General features: G+C 29.4%; 2 protein-coding genes across 4 annotated transcripts; both read right to left on the bottom strand.

The window, feature by feature from the left end:
* Positions 1-820: 820 nt before the first annotated feature.
* Positions 821-2,887, bottom strand: LOC129912222 (facilitated trehalose transporter Tret1-like). The gene is made up of 5 exons (XM_055990371.1): positions 2,631-2,887; positions 2,440-2,575; positions 2,038-2,378; positions 1,827-1,983; positions 821-1,769 (listed from the first exon to the last, which is right to left on the bottom strand). Exons 1-5 carry the CDS (start codon positions 2,829-2,831, stop codon positions 949-951), a joined length of 1,656 nt encoding a protein of 551 aa, XP_055846346.1. The 5' UTR covers positions 2,832-2,887; the 3' UTR covers positions 821-948.
* Positions 2,888-9,709: 6,822 nt separating this feature from the next.
* Positions 9,710-18,511, bottom strand: LOC129907502 (solute carrier family 2, facilitated glucose transporter member 8-like). 3 transcript variants are annotated; one of them, XM_055983776.1, is made up of 6 exons: positions 18,492-18,511; positions 11,380-11,567; positions 11,187-11,322; positions 10,786-11,126; positions 10,574-10,730; positions 9,710-10,514 (listed from the first exon to the last, which is right to left on the bottom strand). In XM_055983776.1, exons 2-6 carry the CDS (start codon positions 11,506-11,508, stop codon positions 9,718-9,720), a joined length of 1,560 nt encoding a protein of 519 aa, XP_055839751.1. In that variant the 5' UTR covers positions 11,509-11,567; positions 18,492-18,511; the 3' UTR covers positions 9,710-9,717. The 3 variants fall into 3 exon arrangements, with proteins under 3 accessions (XP_055839751.1, XP_055839748.1, XP_055839750.1); XM_055983773.1 differs by lacking the exon at positions 18,492-18,511 and adding an exon at positions 18,079-18,132; XM_055983775.1 differs by lacking the exon at positions 18,492-18,511 and adding an exon at positions 13,347-13,515.
* Positions 18,512-18,854: the final 343 nt, after the last annotated feature.

Genomic DNA, 18,854 nt, shown 5'->3' with positions numbered 1-18,854 from the left:
ATCTTTTTTGTAGGAAATCTCATCATAAAAAAAAATACTGAACAAAAGATAATAAGTTTTTAAAAAACATCTAACAAAAAACGGTTTTGCTATACATGAGGGCCCTATCAACTTCTGTTGACAATAAAACCGTTTTTATCTTAAAATATAGAATATTTTTGTAATAATCTCAAATGTATGCTATATTTTCATCGGATCCCAACTTTTATTACAAAAAAAAAAGAAATAGTTAAGACTTTTAAATATTTCATTTAAAAAAGTATAAATTTCTTTTCACACGAAACATGACGATTTAATGAAAAATCACAAAATTTACTATGACTTTTCGGGATTTCAACCAAACTTGCTCATACTTACAAACATAATCGATCTTACTAGAAGCCATTTATTTTATACCTATTGCAAGTCCTGCCAATTAATTTTTTTTTCATACAACATAGTACAAAAACGGTCTTGCCCCCACTTCCCCTATATTTAAGTTATTAAGTTACTAATTTTTGGATGTCTTAAGCATTTTGTTTCAGAAAACTTACTTAGCTTCTTAAAGTGGCGCTCAAAATCCAGAACAGATCGTGGCCCGAATTAACAAGCCACTCGAGCTAACTCGGTCTCTAACAGGCTGTCTCTAATTGATTAGCCACAATCCTAGCACTTGATAAATTTGTTTAATGATGAGTAATATAAAGTAACTCATTTTTTTAACAATTTTTTTTTTCAGAATTTTTTTCAGACCAAAAAGTTCAGCGAAATTTATTTCCTCAAATGAAAATAAGAAATGATTTTTATAATTTTAATAACATCTTCAAATATACAAGTGAAAACCAACAGAAGTTGCAAACTTTTGACGTGAGTATAACATAAATAAACTTTAACTCTAATCTTATTATATACAAATTAAATGAGTGATGAAATATAATTACAATACTTAAGGTCTATTGAAAAATATTTTCAATTATCTTCTTCAACTTTCGTTTGTCCATTTTCTACATTTTTCTGTATGAAAACTTCTTTCATTTCTACATCCATTTCCTTTTCTCGAATACCCTTCTTTCCAATTCGAAAACGTTCTTCAATTTCCAAAAAAGTCTTTCCCTTAGTCTCTGGAATACAGAACAATATAAACAATGCTGTCAGTATGGCCATTGTGCAATAGAATGCAAAAACATTTCCATTTCCCATCAAATCGACCATCCAATAATATGATTTTATCGCACAAAATGACATTGTATAAGCTATTCCAACTGACATTCCACAAGCAGTACCACGAACTTTTTGTGGAAAAATTTCAGGAAGTATCAAGAAAGGTAAAGCCCATAATCCAGCTGATGCAAATACAAAAATAATCATAACTGCTGCTGGAAGTAGAGGTTCTTGTAACCAAGTAAACCAACTTGAACCAGCTAACAGTAACATGCAACAAGCCATGCATGAAGCTGAAAATATTCCAACTGTTTTACGACCCCATTTTTCCAATTCCCATGTCATAACGAATGTGGCAACGAAAAATCGTACTATTCCAAGATAAACTGCACACAAAAATGGATCTAAAAGTACACCAGCTTTGTTGAGAATTTGAACGGCGTACACAATGACAACAAAAGTTCCTGAAAATTGCTGCATAGTAAAGAAGACAATGGATAGAATGAAAGGCTTTCGAACTTCGGGTAGACGAAGTGATTTTAGCAACGATTCTTTTTTCTCTCCGGCCTTGAGTTGGATAGTTTTTTTGTGTATTTCAAATTCTGTTTCTACTTCTTCATGAATTTGCCCTGAAATAAAAGTGTTTAAATGTTAAAACCTTTCAAATATTGGATCTTAAAAAATACCTTCATCAAGCCCTCTGAAGTAGGATAAAGAAGACTCAGCTTCTTCAGATCGCCCTTTAAATAGCAACCAACCAGGAGTTTCTTTCACCAAAAACAATAGGAGGAAACAGACAACTTGGTATCCAAAAAGTATAATTCCAATAAGCCTCCAGTCACTCTGAAAAAGACACTCCTTTAAAACTTCTTTAAAACACTAAGTAAGGGATCTTACTCGTATGAAATATCCAACAGTATAAATAAACAATACTCCAGCAGCAACCGCCATTGATATCACCATAGTGAGTCTTGCTCGAAGCCTTGGCAAACATACTTCAGCTCCATAAACACCAGCTGGTGAAACTCCCATCCCCGTAGCAATTCCAGAAATAAATCGAGAAATAATCAACTGGATAAATATCAATTCCCGATCTTGACTTATTTGAAAACCCATTAAAGCCCATGAAATAATAGCTATAACGTTAGTGATAGATATTGTCATTTTTCTTCCAAGTCTATCGATCATCACAGCACTCAAAAATGAACCAATTGGACAAGCTATCGAACTGGCTGAAGCTGTAAATGTAAACTTTAGTTAAACCTTAGTTAAACCATGATATAATGACATTTTACTTACCAAACCAAGATGCTTGAGATTTGTCAAAACGAAGTTCTCCATTTGGATCTGTGAGTTGATTGAGTGTAACAGCTGGTAAGGCCAAACTCATTCCACCAACTAGCAAGCCCATGTTTATTAAAACGACCATAAGTTGCTGGAAAGAAGGTTTTCAGTATTTCAATTGACGATTGATTGGACTTGCTACTTACTTGTCTTAAAACAGCTTTAGATTGGTCACCCAATGGAATCGATTTAGGAGGTTTATCCATTCCAGATACAATTTGTGGTTTAAGGGAAACCCTCCGAATGATCTTCGGCACTTCACTGTTATTGTTGGTCATTTTTAGTTTATGAGGCTTATAAGCGTAACAGCTATCAAATTTTGATACACATGGGTAGCACATAGGCATTACAGCAATTTTGGAATTGTATCACCGATTTTGACAAAATGTAATACCAAGTGCCTATAAATGCATGTTTGAACAAAAATTATTAATTCTTAACTTTTCTTATTAGAACTGAGACTTTTCTTAATAGACTGAGAGTTCTCTAATAGGTAGTTCAAGTATATAATAAAATAAGTTTTTAACTAACGAAACTAAATAATTTTGCCAAAATTACTCAACTAACTGCATGCAATCATAACAAATTATTTCGGGAAATTACATTCAAAATAAAAGTTCAGCATTTGTTTGGCTTGAATTTGTTGCAAAGTTTTAAGTAGATAGGAACTTTTTGTTAATCAGAAGAAAAGTTAAAAAGAGTTAAATTTCATCACTATCTTCGTGACCTTTTTTTTTTTGTTCTAAATAATAAACTTTACTCCCTTAAAATATGCAAGGAATTTTACTTAAACTCCGAAAAGTATAACATAAAATAATGATTTTGTACCTTATTATTGTGGAGACTTTTTTCTCCACCTTAACGTCGAAATCTATTATATATATTAAAGTTTGGTTTTGTGTACGTTCGCTAACCGGCCACACCGGCTGACTTATTTTCTTAATTTTTTTTTTTAATCAAAGAGGTATAAGAGGAGAAGGTTTAATGCAAAAAAAAATTAAGATTTTATAGGGTAAATAGGGGTAACACGACATTGAAAAAAGAGGCTATTTTCTAAACGGTAAGTCGTAAAGAGTTATTTTTTTTTTTAAATGATAGATAAATTTATTGTAAGGTTGAAAAAGGTATTGCAAAAATTTTAAAAAATGTCAAAACTAAGTTGTGAAGGTTTTTGTGCAGTGAAAACATCTGGTAGAACTTCGATAAAAGGCTTATTAAAGGTAAGGAAAATTTTTTACGGAAACTTGAGTTACACGATTGGAAAGATACTAAGAAAAAAATTTAGGCGTCTTATACGGATTTTTTTCATAGGCCCTGGATTTTGAAATTTGAATTTTTGAAAAACAAATAATTTTTAGGGACATTTTTGAGTAGTTTTTTTTATTTTTTTGTAATTTTTATAAGCCTCCAAAAAATCTCAAGCTTATAGGAAATATAGGCTTTAGTCATGAGCAAGCATTTACAAATTTTTAAATTTTAAAATGATTTTTAACCGAATAACGGGAAAAACAAGTTTTTTTGTCCCAAGTTTTTTGGCCGTTTTTAACATAGGCCATATTTTACATAGTCCACTTTTGCTAAAAGTTTAAAAGTGAATATTTTTAAACTCATTTTAAGTGTATGAAAATTGAAGAATATGGTATTCACAACCCTTAAAACAATTTTGGTTCTATAAAGCCTTACAGATGCAGTTGTTGCTTCTGTAAAGCATTATAGAAGCAAAATTGTTAGTAGGGAATACTTTATCGAGTTAGCTACCAATCGAAATAACTACCAATGAAAATATGACAAAAATTCGAAATATTTAGTTGTAAATATCTAAAGAACTAGTGACTCAAAAGAACTTTAACAAATATATAATTAAATTTAATGCACATTTGGATTCAAAATAACTTATTGTACTTATTGATGACTTTACATTCAAAGTGGCTTAGAATATAAAAACTTTCTTATTACAATCTGGTAAAACATATTTTTGAAAGATTAAATAGCGTGAAATTACGAAGTTTGAAATAAGTCATTAAAATCATTTCTTTATGCAAATTGGTTTTCATCAACTCGTAGATCACAAATCCTATTTTCGAAACACATTTTCGATAGAAAAAAATTAATTGAAAAGGGTCTTAATATTTGTTTCTAAGTAAAAAGAATTAAAATGGATTAATTAATTAATTTTGTTGCAGTGGAGTACATTTTGTTCTTCGGAGACTACCATTTTGCATTGCAAAATAAATAAGTACCTATATGAAAATTTGTGTGACCCATATTTTAAAGTCGTAATTTTTGTGGTTTTTTCTATAAAAAAAAATTACTGGAGACATTTTTATAATATGATTTAAATTAAGCTTAGTTTTAATAATCCTAAGGTTCTTCCGCTGACCGATTTCAATCATCTGAATTCTTCGCCTTCTTCTAGTATGGTTAAGGTAAACAACATTGATTTTGGGATTCTAATTGAACTTATTATCAGTTTTTTGCGACTACCGTGCCAAAGTTCTGAAGTAACTCCTTCTTTAGAAATAAGTTTGTAAATAAATATCAACAAGTACACTTTTAAAGGCATTTTCGCGTCAGTAATTTTTCAAAAATATGTTGTTACATATATTCCGATTTAGAAAAGGTTTTGAGCCTTCAATCTCATTTTGCGCAAAACTGCCGTGACTGACTGAAGAATTAATCCCTATGCCTATGACTCTCGGAAATGAAAGTGTCTCAAAAACGTGTTTTCTATGGTTTTTCATAAATTTTGCGTTAAAATAAATTAATTCTGAACAATCAAATTTTTAGGGCCAATCGCAATACTTTTTCAACTACATTTATGAAAAATAAAAAAAGTACGTATACGCCACAATGACTTTACTTTTTTCTTTTACCTAAATGACTTAATTTTTCTTTTCTCTGTTAATGAAAGAGACCTTAAACGTGACTTCTGCAAATTTTTGTAAAAGTAATAATCTTTCACTTACATTTATATGTAAAAACGTGTCCTTTTCTCTTAAAAATTATTAAAAGGTATAATTAGAGTTTATGAGGAAATTAGTAGAAATTCAAAAATTATTGAACCAAAGAAAGAGTCAAGTACAAACATAATTGAGTCGCAAATAATTATGGATTCTGTCTGCCATATTTCATTGTATGAACAATATCTCGGGTTATATAAATCTCTGCTGAACTTTGTACTTTCTTTAATATAACCATAGACAGACACAGATGTTAAACAGTAAAATAAATATTATAAATATTATTTTGCAATTTTAACTTTAAATTGCAAAAATAAAATATTAATGTACCTATTGCTTGATATATGTTTTGACTGATTAAATTTAAAATACAAATTAGGGTGTGACATCGTTAATTTGAATAAGGCGGTATTCAGTCTTTGAAGTTTGTGAAAAAAAAAACAAAGAAAACAAAAGCTTTTGTGCATCAGTGCAATCACAGAATAGCAAAATAATAAAAAAAAAATATTTTTTTTAATGTCATGTCAAATAAAACATATGAAAATGAATTCCTGTAATCTTTATTGACACTTTTATGTCTTTCCATTGTGAAAAAATTTTTAGAAAGAAGTAGAACAATGTAGGTACAATTAACCTGTTAAACTATAAGCCTTCATTTTTGAATATTAAATTTAAAATGCACAGACACATAGAGAAAGGAAAATAAGGTTTGATTTGCATTCGAAAAATAATGGTAATTTGCATTTAAAAAAAAGAGCTATATTACTAACTATTGCACTTCACTTTCCACGCTGTTCAACAAAATCTGATGAGAAATTCCACATTCTGTATACTATTTAACCACAAAAAGTCCAGTCTCGAATAAGTCAAACACAATCACTTTTTCAAAAAAATTTAGATTTTTACTTCATACCTTGGAAATATTAACTTAAATGCTATACTATTACTGTTCACTGATTTCACACGCTAGACATTTTCACCTTATTCTGTACAGTTCAAACTTAAAAATGATCCAAAAAATATTAAAAGTATGTGCCTATTTGTCTCCAAAAATTCAGATGTTAACAACCAACAACAATAACCATTCTAAAAAGTAATTTATACAGATCGTATAATTCTACAAGATCTATATTATATCGTACTTGTATTTTTTTTTTTTTTTTTCAAAAATTGGCATAAGGCACACCGCTAATTATGGTGACAAACAATAAAGAGTATTGTGTACTTAGACTCCAAAATTTATTTGAGACCTTGTCGGAAAGAAAATTAGATCTTTATTATTGAATTTTTGCCTATAACACGTGCTTGGCAATATAAATAAATTTGTTACTATTATTTAGTTTTCAAATATTTTTTTGGCATTTATTGATGTTAACAATTTATTGTTGTTTAAGTAAACAAAATTAACTTAAGGTGGCAGGGTTGCTAAATTAAGATTTTTTTTTGTATGCAAAAAAAACGAATATGCACTTCTGAATTGCACATTTTTTCATTTGAAAATAAAAGTTACATAGATGGTGTTGAATAAGAACTTTTTTGAATTTTTGGTTTTGTTCGAGATTTAAACGAAATTTCGGTAAAAAAAATTGTCAGTAAAATAACTAAATTAACCCAACAGAATTCAATTTTTACCCTTTCAAATTAAATAGATTTAACCACAATCACGCAGGTATAGGTCATCAACTCTAATTGAAGTGTCAAGGGAAAAAACAGCACAAGTCCATTCCAACTCATGGCGAGAAAAACGCAATTTAAAATTTTGTTCTCCATACAAATTATTATACTAAAAGCATAAGTTTTTATATTTTTTTGGCAAGGCTCAAATTTTTTATAAGAGCGCTCAAAGCCGCTTGTACAAGTTTCAGCTTTCAGCGTTTCTTCCTCGAGCACCACTACTCTAATTTCTGAGCAGTAACAAAGGACATGTAGCATCTTAAATTAGGTACTATGATTCCGAAAGCAAAACGATATTCTCCTAGCAGGAATCAGAAAACTCGACAAGTTATGAACGAAATAAAGAATTTTTTTAAGAAATAAAATGTTTATCTACATATTATTTTGAACTTGATGTTTGTTTTACATGTAGAATACTTAAATTTTAAATAAATTAGGATACCGTTTGAACAAAGTTATTTTGTTTTTTTAATTCTAAAAAAAAAACGGAGTAATAAAAATAAATTGAACTAAAATGAAATAGTTCTTTATAGTTTTTTTTTTATGTTTGTTACCTCATAGCTTTGGACTGAGTGAACCAATTTTGATAATTCTTGTATTGGAAAGCTGGTGGCTGCAACGTGGTCCCATTTGAATTTCGTTCAGTTATAGCCATAAAAACCATAAAACCCAGTTTTGATCCATGGAAGTCGGTTTTGTTTTTTGATAAAAAAGATTATTGGTATTTTTAATAAAAATTTTATCCAAGTATAGCTAATAATGAAATAAAGGTTTAATAAAGGTCTACCTTCTTAATTAAATGTATCAATGTATTTCTATATCATTACAGTTATTTTGAAAATATCTCTTAAATTTCGGGGAATATTCGTCTAGACGTCTAGAACTATTTTTGTTGTTTTTCGATAATTTGAAGAATACAATTTTTTGTGCTCTGTCCGTTTCTGAACTGATAAATGACACCTTTACCGAATATTGAGTCTAAAATTTTTATCATAAAACAAAGTAAAATTTTCAATAATTCGAACTTTAAATTTTTCCACTTTACCTTATAAACACTTTATTTATTGAGTTTTGTATGAGGTTTGTATGTTACATTCTGAGGATGTTGATGTTCTTAAAAAAAAAATACCCTAGGGAATGAACAAAATATTTTTTTTTTGAAAATCGAGTAATTTTAATAATATGCCAATTCTGTGACCAAAAAATAAATTTTATTTGTTAAAATTTGTATCAACTTAAGTATTTTCTTTATTTAAAACTGTAACATTTGTTAGATATCGAAGCTTTTCTTTGCATGAATCTCACAAAAACAAGGCCATAATATACATTTTGATGTAGTTGAAACGGGAGCTAAATTGTAAAAAAAAAATAATACATATATAAAAAAAGTATTTGACAACCCTGTTTTGCCAAATTCAATATGATTTAATTCGTTATGAATTCAAACAAAACTAACTTCTTTTATTTACATCTCTATTTGTTATTAAGGGCCAATTTTTCAATAGTCAGTTAAACAGTCATTTAGTACTTATTCATAAGGATAGAGAAAAAATCAATTTTTCAACAAGCAGATATAGAATAAAACTTAGAATAAAACTATCTGCTTCTTTCAGAGACGAATAAAAATTATTCTAAGGAATAATCTCAACAAAAATATTGTGTCAGTTGTCAAAGCTGTTTTGAAAGAATTTTGAAAAAAATACAGTGGAACACAAGAAAACAAAAACAATCATGAATAAAAATGACGTTTAATTTTAAATATTTTTGAATTTGACAATTTTTTTTTTTGTTATTCTGTAGGATAAATTATTCTTGATTGAAAAATTCAATGTTTTTATCTGATTGTTTATGAGCCTAATAACTTTATTCGTCGAACAGTTAACTGACTGTTTATTAGAAGATTGAAAAATTGGCTCTAAAAATAATACTAGTTTCATGTAGTTTTGTGTACATTAACCTAGACTTTATTGTCATTGTACAAAAAATACACACGTGTATAATTTGAAATTCAATAATATGTTTATTTAAATACAAATTATTCATAGCTATGTATTAATAATATTTTTATTATTTAAACAAAATTGTGAAATATTCTTCGATCGAAGAATAAAATAAAAAAAAACAATGGTCTAATTTAAATAAAACACAATTACGAATATTTGCAAAAAAAAAAACAGTAATTTAAGAGCCAGTTCGAATATAAATGTATGTACATAAATCTTATTTCAACTGTCCCATTGTTTAGACAACATGTCTTTGTAACGATTTCTATCAAATTAAAAGCCTATAAATATGCAACAACATTAATTACCGATCAAATGAACTACAAACATTCATAGGTACATACTAGAGGAAAAAACTTTTTTTGTGATATGAGCCTGAAATTTCAGCCAGTTCAGCGATCATATCCCAGTGACTTGTTTTCATCCACGTTTATTCAAAAATTCAGAGATCTTATTTCATCAAATTGATTTTTCTTCATTTTAAAAGCCTTAATTTACAGATAGATTATTCCAAAATTTAAAAAACAAAACTATAACAACATATATATAAATATTTAATTTAGAACTTTATTTACATACTATTCTTACAATATTTATTAAACTTCTCTTGGAACAACACCAACACAACATTCTTTAGCTTCCACATCATTTTCATGAATTGTACTTTTTCTCCTTCGAAAATAATCTTCAATTTCCAAAAAAGTTTTCCCTTTTGTCTCCGGAATAAACCAATACACAAAAAATATCGACAACAACGCCATTGTACCATAAAATGCAAAAACATTTCCATTGCCACCCATCCAATCCATTAATGAAGGGAAAATTTTTATCGAACTAAATGATAAAAGATATGCACATCCAATTGATATTCCACAAAATGAACCTCTAACTTTTTGTGGAAAAATTTCGGGAAGAATTAAAAATGGAATTGTCCAGAGACCTGCTGAAGAAACGACGAAACCAACTATAACAGCTGCTGAGAGAGTTGGTATTTGCAACCATGGGAACCAAGTTGGTCCAGCAAGTAGAAAGAGACAAATAGATGTAGTAGCAGCTGAGAATATACTAACTGGACGACGACCCCATTTCTCCAATTGCCATGTCATTACAACGGAAGCTACAACAAATCTGGCTATTCCGACATAAATTGCACATAAAAACGGATCTGCTTCAACTCCAGCTTTTGTTATAATTTGAACAGCATAAACAACAACAACAAAAGTTCCTGAAAACTGCTGGAAGGCAAAGAAGATGACTCCAAGTAGTAAGGGTTTGTGAACTTCAGGAAGACGAATAGATTTCCATATTGATACTTTCTTTATGCCTTTTGATTTAAGTGGAATAGTTTTTCTGAGTAAAGCAAACTCAGCTTCAACTTCGTCATGGGTTTCACCTGGAAAATTATTCGTCTTTATCGGAATATCAAATAAAAAAAAATGGATGTTAACTTACCATCATCAAGTCCTCTAAAGTATGATAAAGAAGCCTTTGCTTCTTTAACTCGTCCTTTTGATAAAAGCCAACTTGGAGTCTCTTTAACTGGAATTAGTAAAATTAAACAGATAATCTGGTAGACCAAGTAAACCATTCCTATTAATCGCCAATCATTCTAAAAAGAAGTGTTTTGAAATATGAGTCTATATCAAAGATTTTGACCAACTCACTCTAATAAAATAGCCAACAACGTAAGCAAAAAGGACTCCCGCAGCAATTGCCATAGAGGCAACCATTGTTAATCTTGCTCGAAGTTTTGGCAGGCATACTTCTGCCCCATACACAGAAGCCGGGGAACCACCCATTCCCGTGGCAAGTCCAGAAAACATTCTGGAAATCATAAGTTGCAGAAATACCAAACTTGGATTGTCATAAAATGCTGTTGACATTAAAATCCATGCGATTATAGCGAAAAGATTGACAAGAAGTATTGATTTTTTTCGCCCAATTTTGTCCACTAAAAAGACTCCCGAAAAGGATCCCACAGGACATGCGATGGAACTTGCTGACGCTGAACAAAATAATACGTTTCTTATAAGTTTCAAAGATGAAGTATGTTTTATGAACTTACCAAACCAAGAAGATTGTGATTTGTCCAAGTGAATTGGTTCTGCAGGATTTGTTAATTGATCAAGGGTAACAGCTGGAAGTGCCAAACTCATTCCACCAACTAGAATTCCAAGATTTATTAAAAATACCATTAATTCCTGAAAATATTGTTGTAAGGTTTTAGGCTATAGGGACATTTCAAAAATCTTACTTACTTGTCTTAATACAGCCTTTCGCTGGTCACCAAGTGGAATGGATTGTTTGGATTTTCCGTTTCCAATAACAATTTCAGGTTTAATTTCATCATGACGAAGACTATGCAGTTCTTCAGAATTGTGAGCCATTTTTGTTTTTACAATTTAGTGCAACTTTTTGATCATTATTGAGAAAAGAAGATTAATACCTTGAAAATAATAATTAACAATATGAAAAGTTAAAAAAAATGAAAACAATCAAGTTTTTGTTATATATCTATACGTTAAAAGGCTTATCCCAAGAATTTGTGCGTTGTCCTATGTAAAATAAAAATGTTTAATCAATATCAATAAATACAATGTTGCTCAGGGAACAGAAATTTGATTTTTTTTTTAGCAATAGAATTGATTTTTATGGATTAGCTCTGACTAGAATTTTAGACTTGTTTATTTTTTATAAAAGAAATCTTAAAAATAAGATTTTATACGAGACTATAAAATCATGTTTTCAACAAATCAAATGTTCTCAAAAATAAACCACCTTTGTTATTTTGGACATGAAACAAATATCGTTTTTTTTTTGCTCCAAAAAGCAAAAATATTGTCTATTTTAATAAAAGTCTTAAAAATCAAACTTATGAGCATACTTTTGTATCTCTCAAGTTAAAATGTTATAGGTATACATATTTCGAGTAAACTTATCGAGCTATTAATAGTCCGGTCAAATTAGACTAAAATAAGGGGGTGAGGTTACATAAATTCCCAGCAAGCTAAAAATTGGTAGGATTGTTGGAAACACTATCATAAATTAAATCTAAAAAGTCCTCATCGATCCGGGATCTGGAAAAAAATTTACTTGGGGTCAAAGGTCACAAAAACTTAGACGAGAATATTTTTAAGTAAGTTGGCCACTTAGGTTTCTATAGATTTATTTTATACCACAGGTGTTTAAAATTTTTCATAAAATGCATTTCTTACATTTTGCATCGAAAATCAGATTTCAATTTTTTCAAAAAATGTGCAATAGCTATGAAATTTTTAAAGTGTTTATGTACTCATCCAATCATTGTAGAAAATTATAAAAAAAAAAAGAAATACAAAAAATTCATTGTTGATTATGAAATTGATTAAGACGATTATACGGGAAACCGACGAAGTTACGAATACCAGAGTTACGGACGACAGAGTTACGAGCGTCAAAGTAACGCGAAACCGAAGTTACGAAAAACTAGAGTTACGAATTCTAAAGTTATGTTAAGCTATGACATGTGATTTTTGGGTTGGCAACAATTGCGAGGAACGACATGGAATTATGGAAATACAAACAAGAGATTAACATTTTTCTCATTGGTCAGAACTAAATGAGTAAAGCGAAAATGGGTGTTATTTAATCTTGTAAAATTTTGATTGGATAGGTATAGATATACATATATGGTTTTGTTTTTGTGAGAAGATTGCAAAAACGTTGAAATAGAAAAAAAAACATGAGTATACTTATGTAAGTTTGGGGGACATAATTGAATTTAACTTCTTATTTGTCCAACTAATATTGCAAATACGTATTTTTTTTCTATTAATTAATATAATTATTCATAGCGTATTTTGTAATACCCACTTTGTTATTATTTATATTAAAATAATAACCAAACCACCCCTTTTTTTAAAGGCGTTATTTTGGTGTGGTGAACTGTTGTTGCAATTGTTGCCAACCCAAAAATCACATGTCATAGCTTAACATAACTTTAGAATTCGTAACTCTAGTTTTTCGTAACTTCGGTTTCGCGTAACTTTGACGGCCGTAACTCTGTCGCGCGTAACTCTGTTATTCGTAACTCCGTTACCATTTCCGATTATACAACTCAACTTCAACTTTTTGAATTGTTAAACCTAAGAAACGGTGGGTCTTAGGAAAAAAAGTGTCATGACACTTTGTATAGATAATAACATGGTCTACAAAATTTGCATCGAAATTTTTTTGATAAACTTACCGTTTGGCTGAAAATCGTGAAAAAACAGTTTTTGTGACCTTTGACCCCAAGTAAATTTTTTTCCAGGTCTCGGATCGATGAGGACTTTTTAGATTTAATTTATGATGGTGTTTCCAACAATCCTACCAATTTTCAGCTTGCTGGAAATTAATGTAACCTCGGATGTCTAAATTGACTGGACTATAAAAAAAAATCAAACTTTTCCTAAACAGTGACCGAATAAAAGAGTTTCAATATTCAGAAGCGTCTTACTCAAACACAAACTATATTTTCAGAAAATTCACACTAAAAGTCGACTTCTTGAAAATTCGGACTTCCATTAATCTAAAAGGTACCATATCTTATCGAAATTATCATGTACTTAATTTACATCAAAAACCCATCATCTTCTAATCAAAGTTTTCACTTCTATAGTAAGTATTAGGCATTATCACGACGCAAAATAATAGTCCATTAAAAGCTGTCAGCTATGTTAATTTATTAATTATAATTATAAAAATTTACCTACTTCTATAAAAATTAGGAAGATTAATGAAAGTGATTAAATAAAATATATTACTTGCAGGCCTACTTTCATATCCAGATCCGCTGTTGTTATTATTTTATTTGTGATATGCGTAATAATAGTAGCTTAAAATAGAGAACGGTAGATAGCTTCGGGAAAATTGAGCTTGAGCCAAAACTACCATTTTGGGTTTAACGAAAACCTGGATTAAGTTAAAAGCTCGGCCATTTTGTATTTCGTTTCAGGCAAAACTTGTAAAAAATTCTATTTTCTACAACTTTTATCTTAATAAATTCTTCTCTTTCAACCATGTTTTTCGAGTTAATTTGAAAATACTATTCGCTTACTGCGCTTAAACGTTACACCCTCATTATGGGTATTGATTTTAAGATCAACGCAATATAGGGGTGTTTTTTAATTGTTTTTGGGGGTCAAAAATCGAGCTGAAATGTTTTTTTTTTTTGAAATCCTTATCAAAACAACTATCTTATAAGGGCTATCTTAAAATCCATAGATAAGTGTTATAAAAAAATCGAGTAATGATGTCTTACAGATTAATGGAGTTTTTGAATTTTTCGAATCGGGTCTATTATTGCCTTATCCTGAACGGATCGGTAAATTTTCTTGAAACTTTGTTTTAATATGTGCATTAATAACAGTGGTCGGCAAAAAACAAAAAAAAAGTTAGGAGCAAGAACTTTGTTAGGTGATTTGAATAGACTTAAGTGTGCTGAATTCAAAACCGTTTACACGTTTGTTGTATAACCTCTAGTTTTTGAGCTACACTCATGAAAATTTTCACTATAAACTCATAAAAACTAATTAAGTTCTTTTTCATGTTTAGTCAAAAATATACAATTTTTCCGTAAAATGTTTCCTTTTTTACTTGCGATATAGGTACTATAGGGCAAGTTTAGGATTCGTAAAAAAAATCGAACTCGAGATAACAATTTTACATGGCATTACGATGATGGAGAATGCCAAAAAAGTGGGTCTGGCAATTCTGTCTGTCTGTCTGTCTGTCTGTCTGTAAGAACCTTGAGCTACAGCCTAAACTACTGAAGCGATTTTCTTCAAACTTGGTAGTTAACAGTTTTGGGTGATTCCCTAGAGGAGAAATTGAAGTTTTTTTTTTAGGACGAAAACTAACGGTACCTGTCATATAACGGAAACAGAAAAGTTGATTTATTTCAAAAACGGCTCTAACGATTTTGATTAAAATTTTTCTGCTTACTGTTACAGATAAGAGCCTCCTTTGATAATAAAAAAAATATTTTTTGTACCGTTATTAACGGTACCTGCCATAGAATGGTTTTTTGGATTTATGAATTTCTCAAAAACGACAAAACAGATTTCGACCAAATTTTTAATACAGAAACATTTAAACAATCATTATTTAAAAAAATTTTTAATTTTTCAAAAAACACATTTTTGGATTTTTAAAAAATATTTCAAATTTTTTTTTTGAAAAATCAATTTTTTTGAAACGAGCTGGTGAAAAATTTTGAAATTTTGTTTTTATGTGTAAATTAATTATTTATTCAAAATTGCATATCAACTTTTTAAGAAAAATGTTAGAAAATTTTTATATATAAAAAATTATTTTTTTAAAAAACGGCTCTAACGATTTTCGAAAATTTTTTTCTGAAAATTCCTTTTTATACTAGAAATAAAATAGCATACTTAGTTTTTTGTAAAAGATCATTTAAAACGGCATTTAATTATTTATAAAAACAGATTTTATTTTTTTTGCACCACTAACGAAATTCCGTGAAAATATCAAATTTTAAACTTTAACATTAGAGTAACTTTTACCATAAGAGCAAGTACGTGCGACCCCAGTCGTGCAATTTATTTAAGTCCAAATCAGAAGATGAAAACTGGAATTTGATCAAAAAAAACCATTTATAACTTTGAAAAAAGCAAGCAAAGTTTTGAGATGTTCGGCAATAGCGAGGTATCGGCTGTCCGAGCGGAAATCTGTCCGATTTTGTACGAATCGGAGAGTTTTTACCTTCAGAAGCTCACCTCGAAGCAATATTCGTATGATTTCAGAGAATTTTCGACTCCAACGGATCTGTCGCTAGGGCCGATTTATTTATAATTTTATACTTTTTTCAATAATTTTAAGAAAAGAAAAAATTTTCAATATTCAAGCTTTTCAAAAACCTGATGTGCCAGTAAAATTTTGACTTCGGATTCAGACTCAGCACACAAAAATGTATTAGAAAAGAAGGGATTTGGTTCCAGCTCTATTTTCGTTGGCGACCATTGTAATTGCTTCAGAATATCACACTACATATTTTTGAAAATTTTAAAGTACAATGATATTTTTTTTTTAAATACGGCTTTTTAACAAAATTAATGGCATACCTTATTGTGAGTTTAAATCAATTTAAAGAAGTGTTTTTATAATTTTATACTCAATTTTTAACAATTTTTATAAAAAACCTTTAGTATTCTTAGCAAATTTTACTATGTGCGACCCATTCGGGTCGATTAAACATTGTTTAAAATCTGAAATTCCGTTATTTAGTTCTGTTAAATCTTTAAGAGGATTAAAATGATATCCGAAATACCAAGGGGAACTTTAATTGGTTTAACTTGAATTCAAATTAATGAAACAAAAAACTAGTCAAAACTTTGTAAATGTAAGGACTGAGGGATTGAGACTCTCAATGTACTAACTAAGTATAAAAAAAGAATAAGCGTTACTTTTTTTTTGAATAGAAGAAGCTAATTTTTTCGATGGTAATTTGTGGGAAACCGACGAAGTTATGAATACCAGAGCTATGCGCGACGGAGTTACGCGCGTCAAAGTCACGAAAAACCGAAGTTACGAAAAACCAGAGTTACGAACACCAAAGCTATGAAACGATGTTCTTGGGTTGGCAACAATTGAGATGAACGATATACTGGAGGAACGTACCAAAAAGCTAGAGCATATAGGTTGAGTCAATTCAAGAAAAAAATTGTATCTGACGGGGGTGTCTATTCCCCTCCGTTTAGCCGGGAGGGGGGATTTTCTAAAAAACATGACTTAATTTGGAAAAAAATTATTTAAAATCAACGGTTACACCAAAAATAACGTACTTTACGTTTTTGTAAAGCCAAAAACTGTATCTTTTAATTTGTTTTTAAATATAGCTGTTTAAATGAGTAGTTTTTGAAAAAATTAGTTTTCAAAATCAAAATTTTGAAAAAAAAGTGAAAAAATAAATTTCGAACTTATTTCTTTCAAAATTGTATGTAATTTAGTGCTAATTTAAATTACATAATTTAATGTTCTTATTTGTTTTTAAACTAAAACTGAGAACTGGATCCAAAAACGTCTTGTCGTTTTCGATAAATTAAAAAAAAAACCAAAACTACTTTTTTTCAAAAAAGCCATATATTTTTTTTGAAAATTAATTTTTCAAAAATTGTTCCATAAAACAAGTCTTTTGCCTTACAAAAAAGTACAGTACGATATAATTGGTGTAACCGTTGGTATTTTAATAATTTTTTTTCCAAATTAAGTCATTATTTTAGAAAATCCCCCCTCCCGGCTAAACGGACTTGACTCAACCTATACGCTCTAGCTTTTTGGTACGTTCCTATAGTATATCGTTCATCTCAATGGTTGCCAACCCAAGAACATCGTTTCATAGCTTTGGTGTTCGTAACTCTGGTTTTTCGTAACTTCGGTTTTTCGTAACTCTGTCGCGCATAACTCTAGTATTCGTAACTCCGTTACCATTTCGTAATTTGTATGTGTGCTCAATGCTGAAAATTTAAATTGTTTATTTTACCAACATCAATACGAAAAATTCAGCAAATAATCAGATATGCCAAATCCGGTGAAAGTTTGTTATCTTTCTAGGTTTCAAGGTTGCTGGACTACTACGGGAGACTAAGAAAGATAAATAAAAAACAATATATTTCTAAATAGTATTTCGTATCATGAAAAAACATGAAAAAAAAACGTTACACAACAAAAATACATATTCCAAAAATATCTTTTTGAGTGGTGACAACGAAAATGACACAATCAAAATGCGATTAGATTTATTTTGTTGATCTTTTCTAAAAGAACTTATAACAAGTGTTTTAATGAAATATTAAAATGATAACACTTTCGAGTTATTCCATCAGATATCCTCCAATCTTGTACATTTCTTGAGTATCTAGTTTGATGGTATACCTTAATTTTTAAAAAATATTAAGGAGAACGGGGAAGTTAATTACTTTTTATTTGTGATTTGCAGCACGATAATCACGTGATTTCAGTAAACCGTCAATTGCACTTAACTGAATTTATTATGTACACAATATTGACAAATTAAAAAAAAAAATCAGCGAAATTATCACGTGTTTTTTGAACGGAAAAAATTTCATTACCGCATATTGTTTATTAAGCTTATATTTTGTTTTCAATTATAAACATTTGTATAAATACATAAACAAAAAAAAATAAAATTATGAAAAAAACAAAAAATCTATTTTTGGTACACCCGAATTTATATTTCAATACCTATCGCAATAACTCGCACTTGCGTTTGTTCAGTTTCAATTAAAAATGTTAACTAAAATCACGATTATTTTTACACTTAAGCATCTAATAGAAACTAGAATACTAGTTAATCAGTTTATTATCTTACAATGATTGTTTAATTTAAGCAAATTGTGGGTTCAATGCAAAGAGGCAGCATTTTTTTGTTTTGTTTTATTTGTATAGTAATGGGTAAGCTTTTTAGACTTTGGAAAGATAAGAAAAACCAAATCTAATGGATGTTATCGAAACGAGAATACTTTATTATGTGTCTAGTCGGAAAAAATACTTATACAGAGTATATTATATTTTTTTGATGTATGGTTTGTGTATCTTTTGGAATGTTTACGTTTAGTTTATAATAGCTGCCTATCGTTAGCAGTGACATCTGCTTGTCAATTTGATTTTTGTGGGTAGCTATGTGTAATTCTTATGGGTAATTGTTTTATTGATCAATAGGGATGGCTGTGTA

The sequence above is a fragment of the Episyrphus balteatus genome, chromosome 1 (genome assembly GCF_945859705.1).
Source record: "Episyrphus balteatus chromosome 1, idEpiBalt1.1, whole genome shotgun sequence".
Lineage (NCBI taxonomy): Eukaryota > Metazoa > Arthropoda > Insecta > Diptera > Syrphidae > Episyrphus > Episyrphus balteatus.
This window is presented reverse-complemented; position numbering and strand designations above follow the sequence as displayed.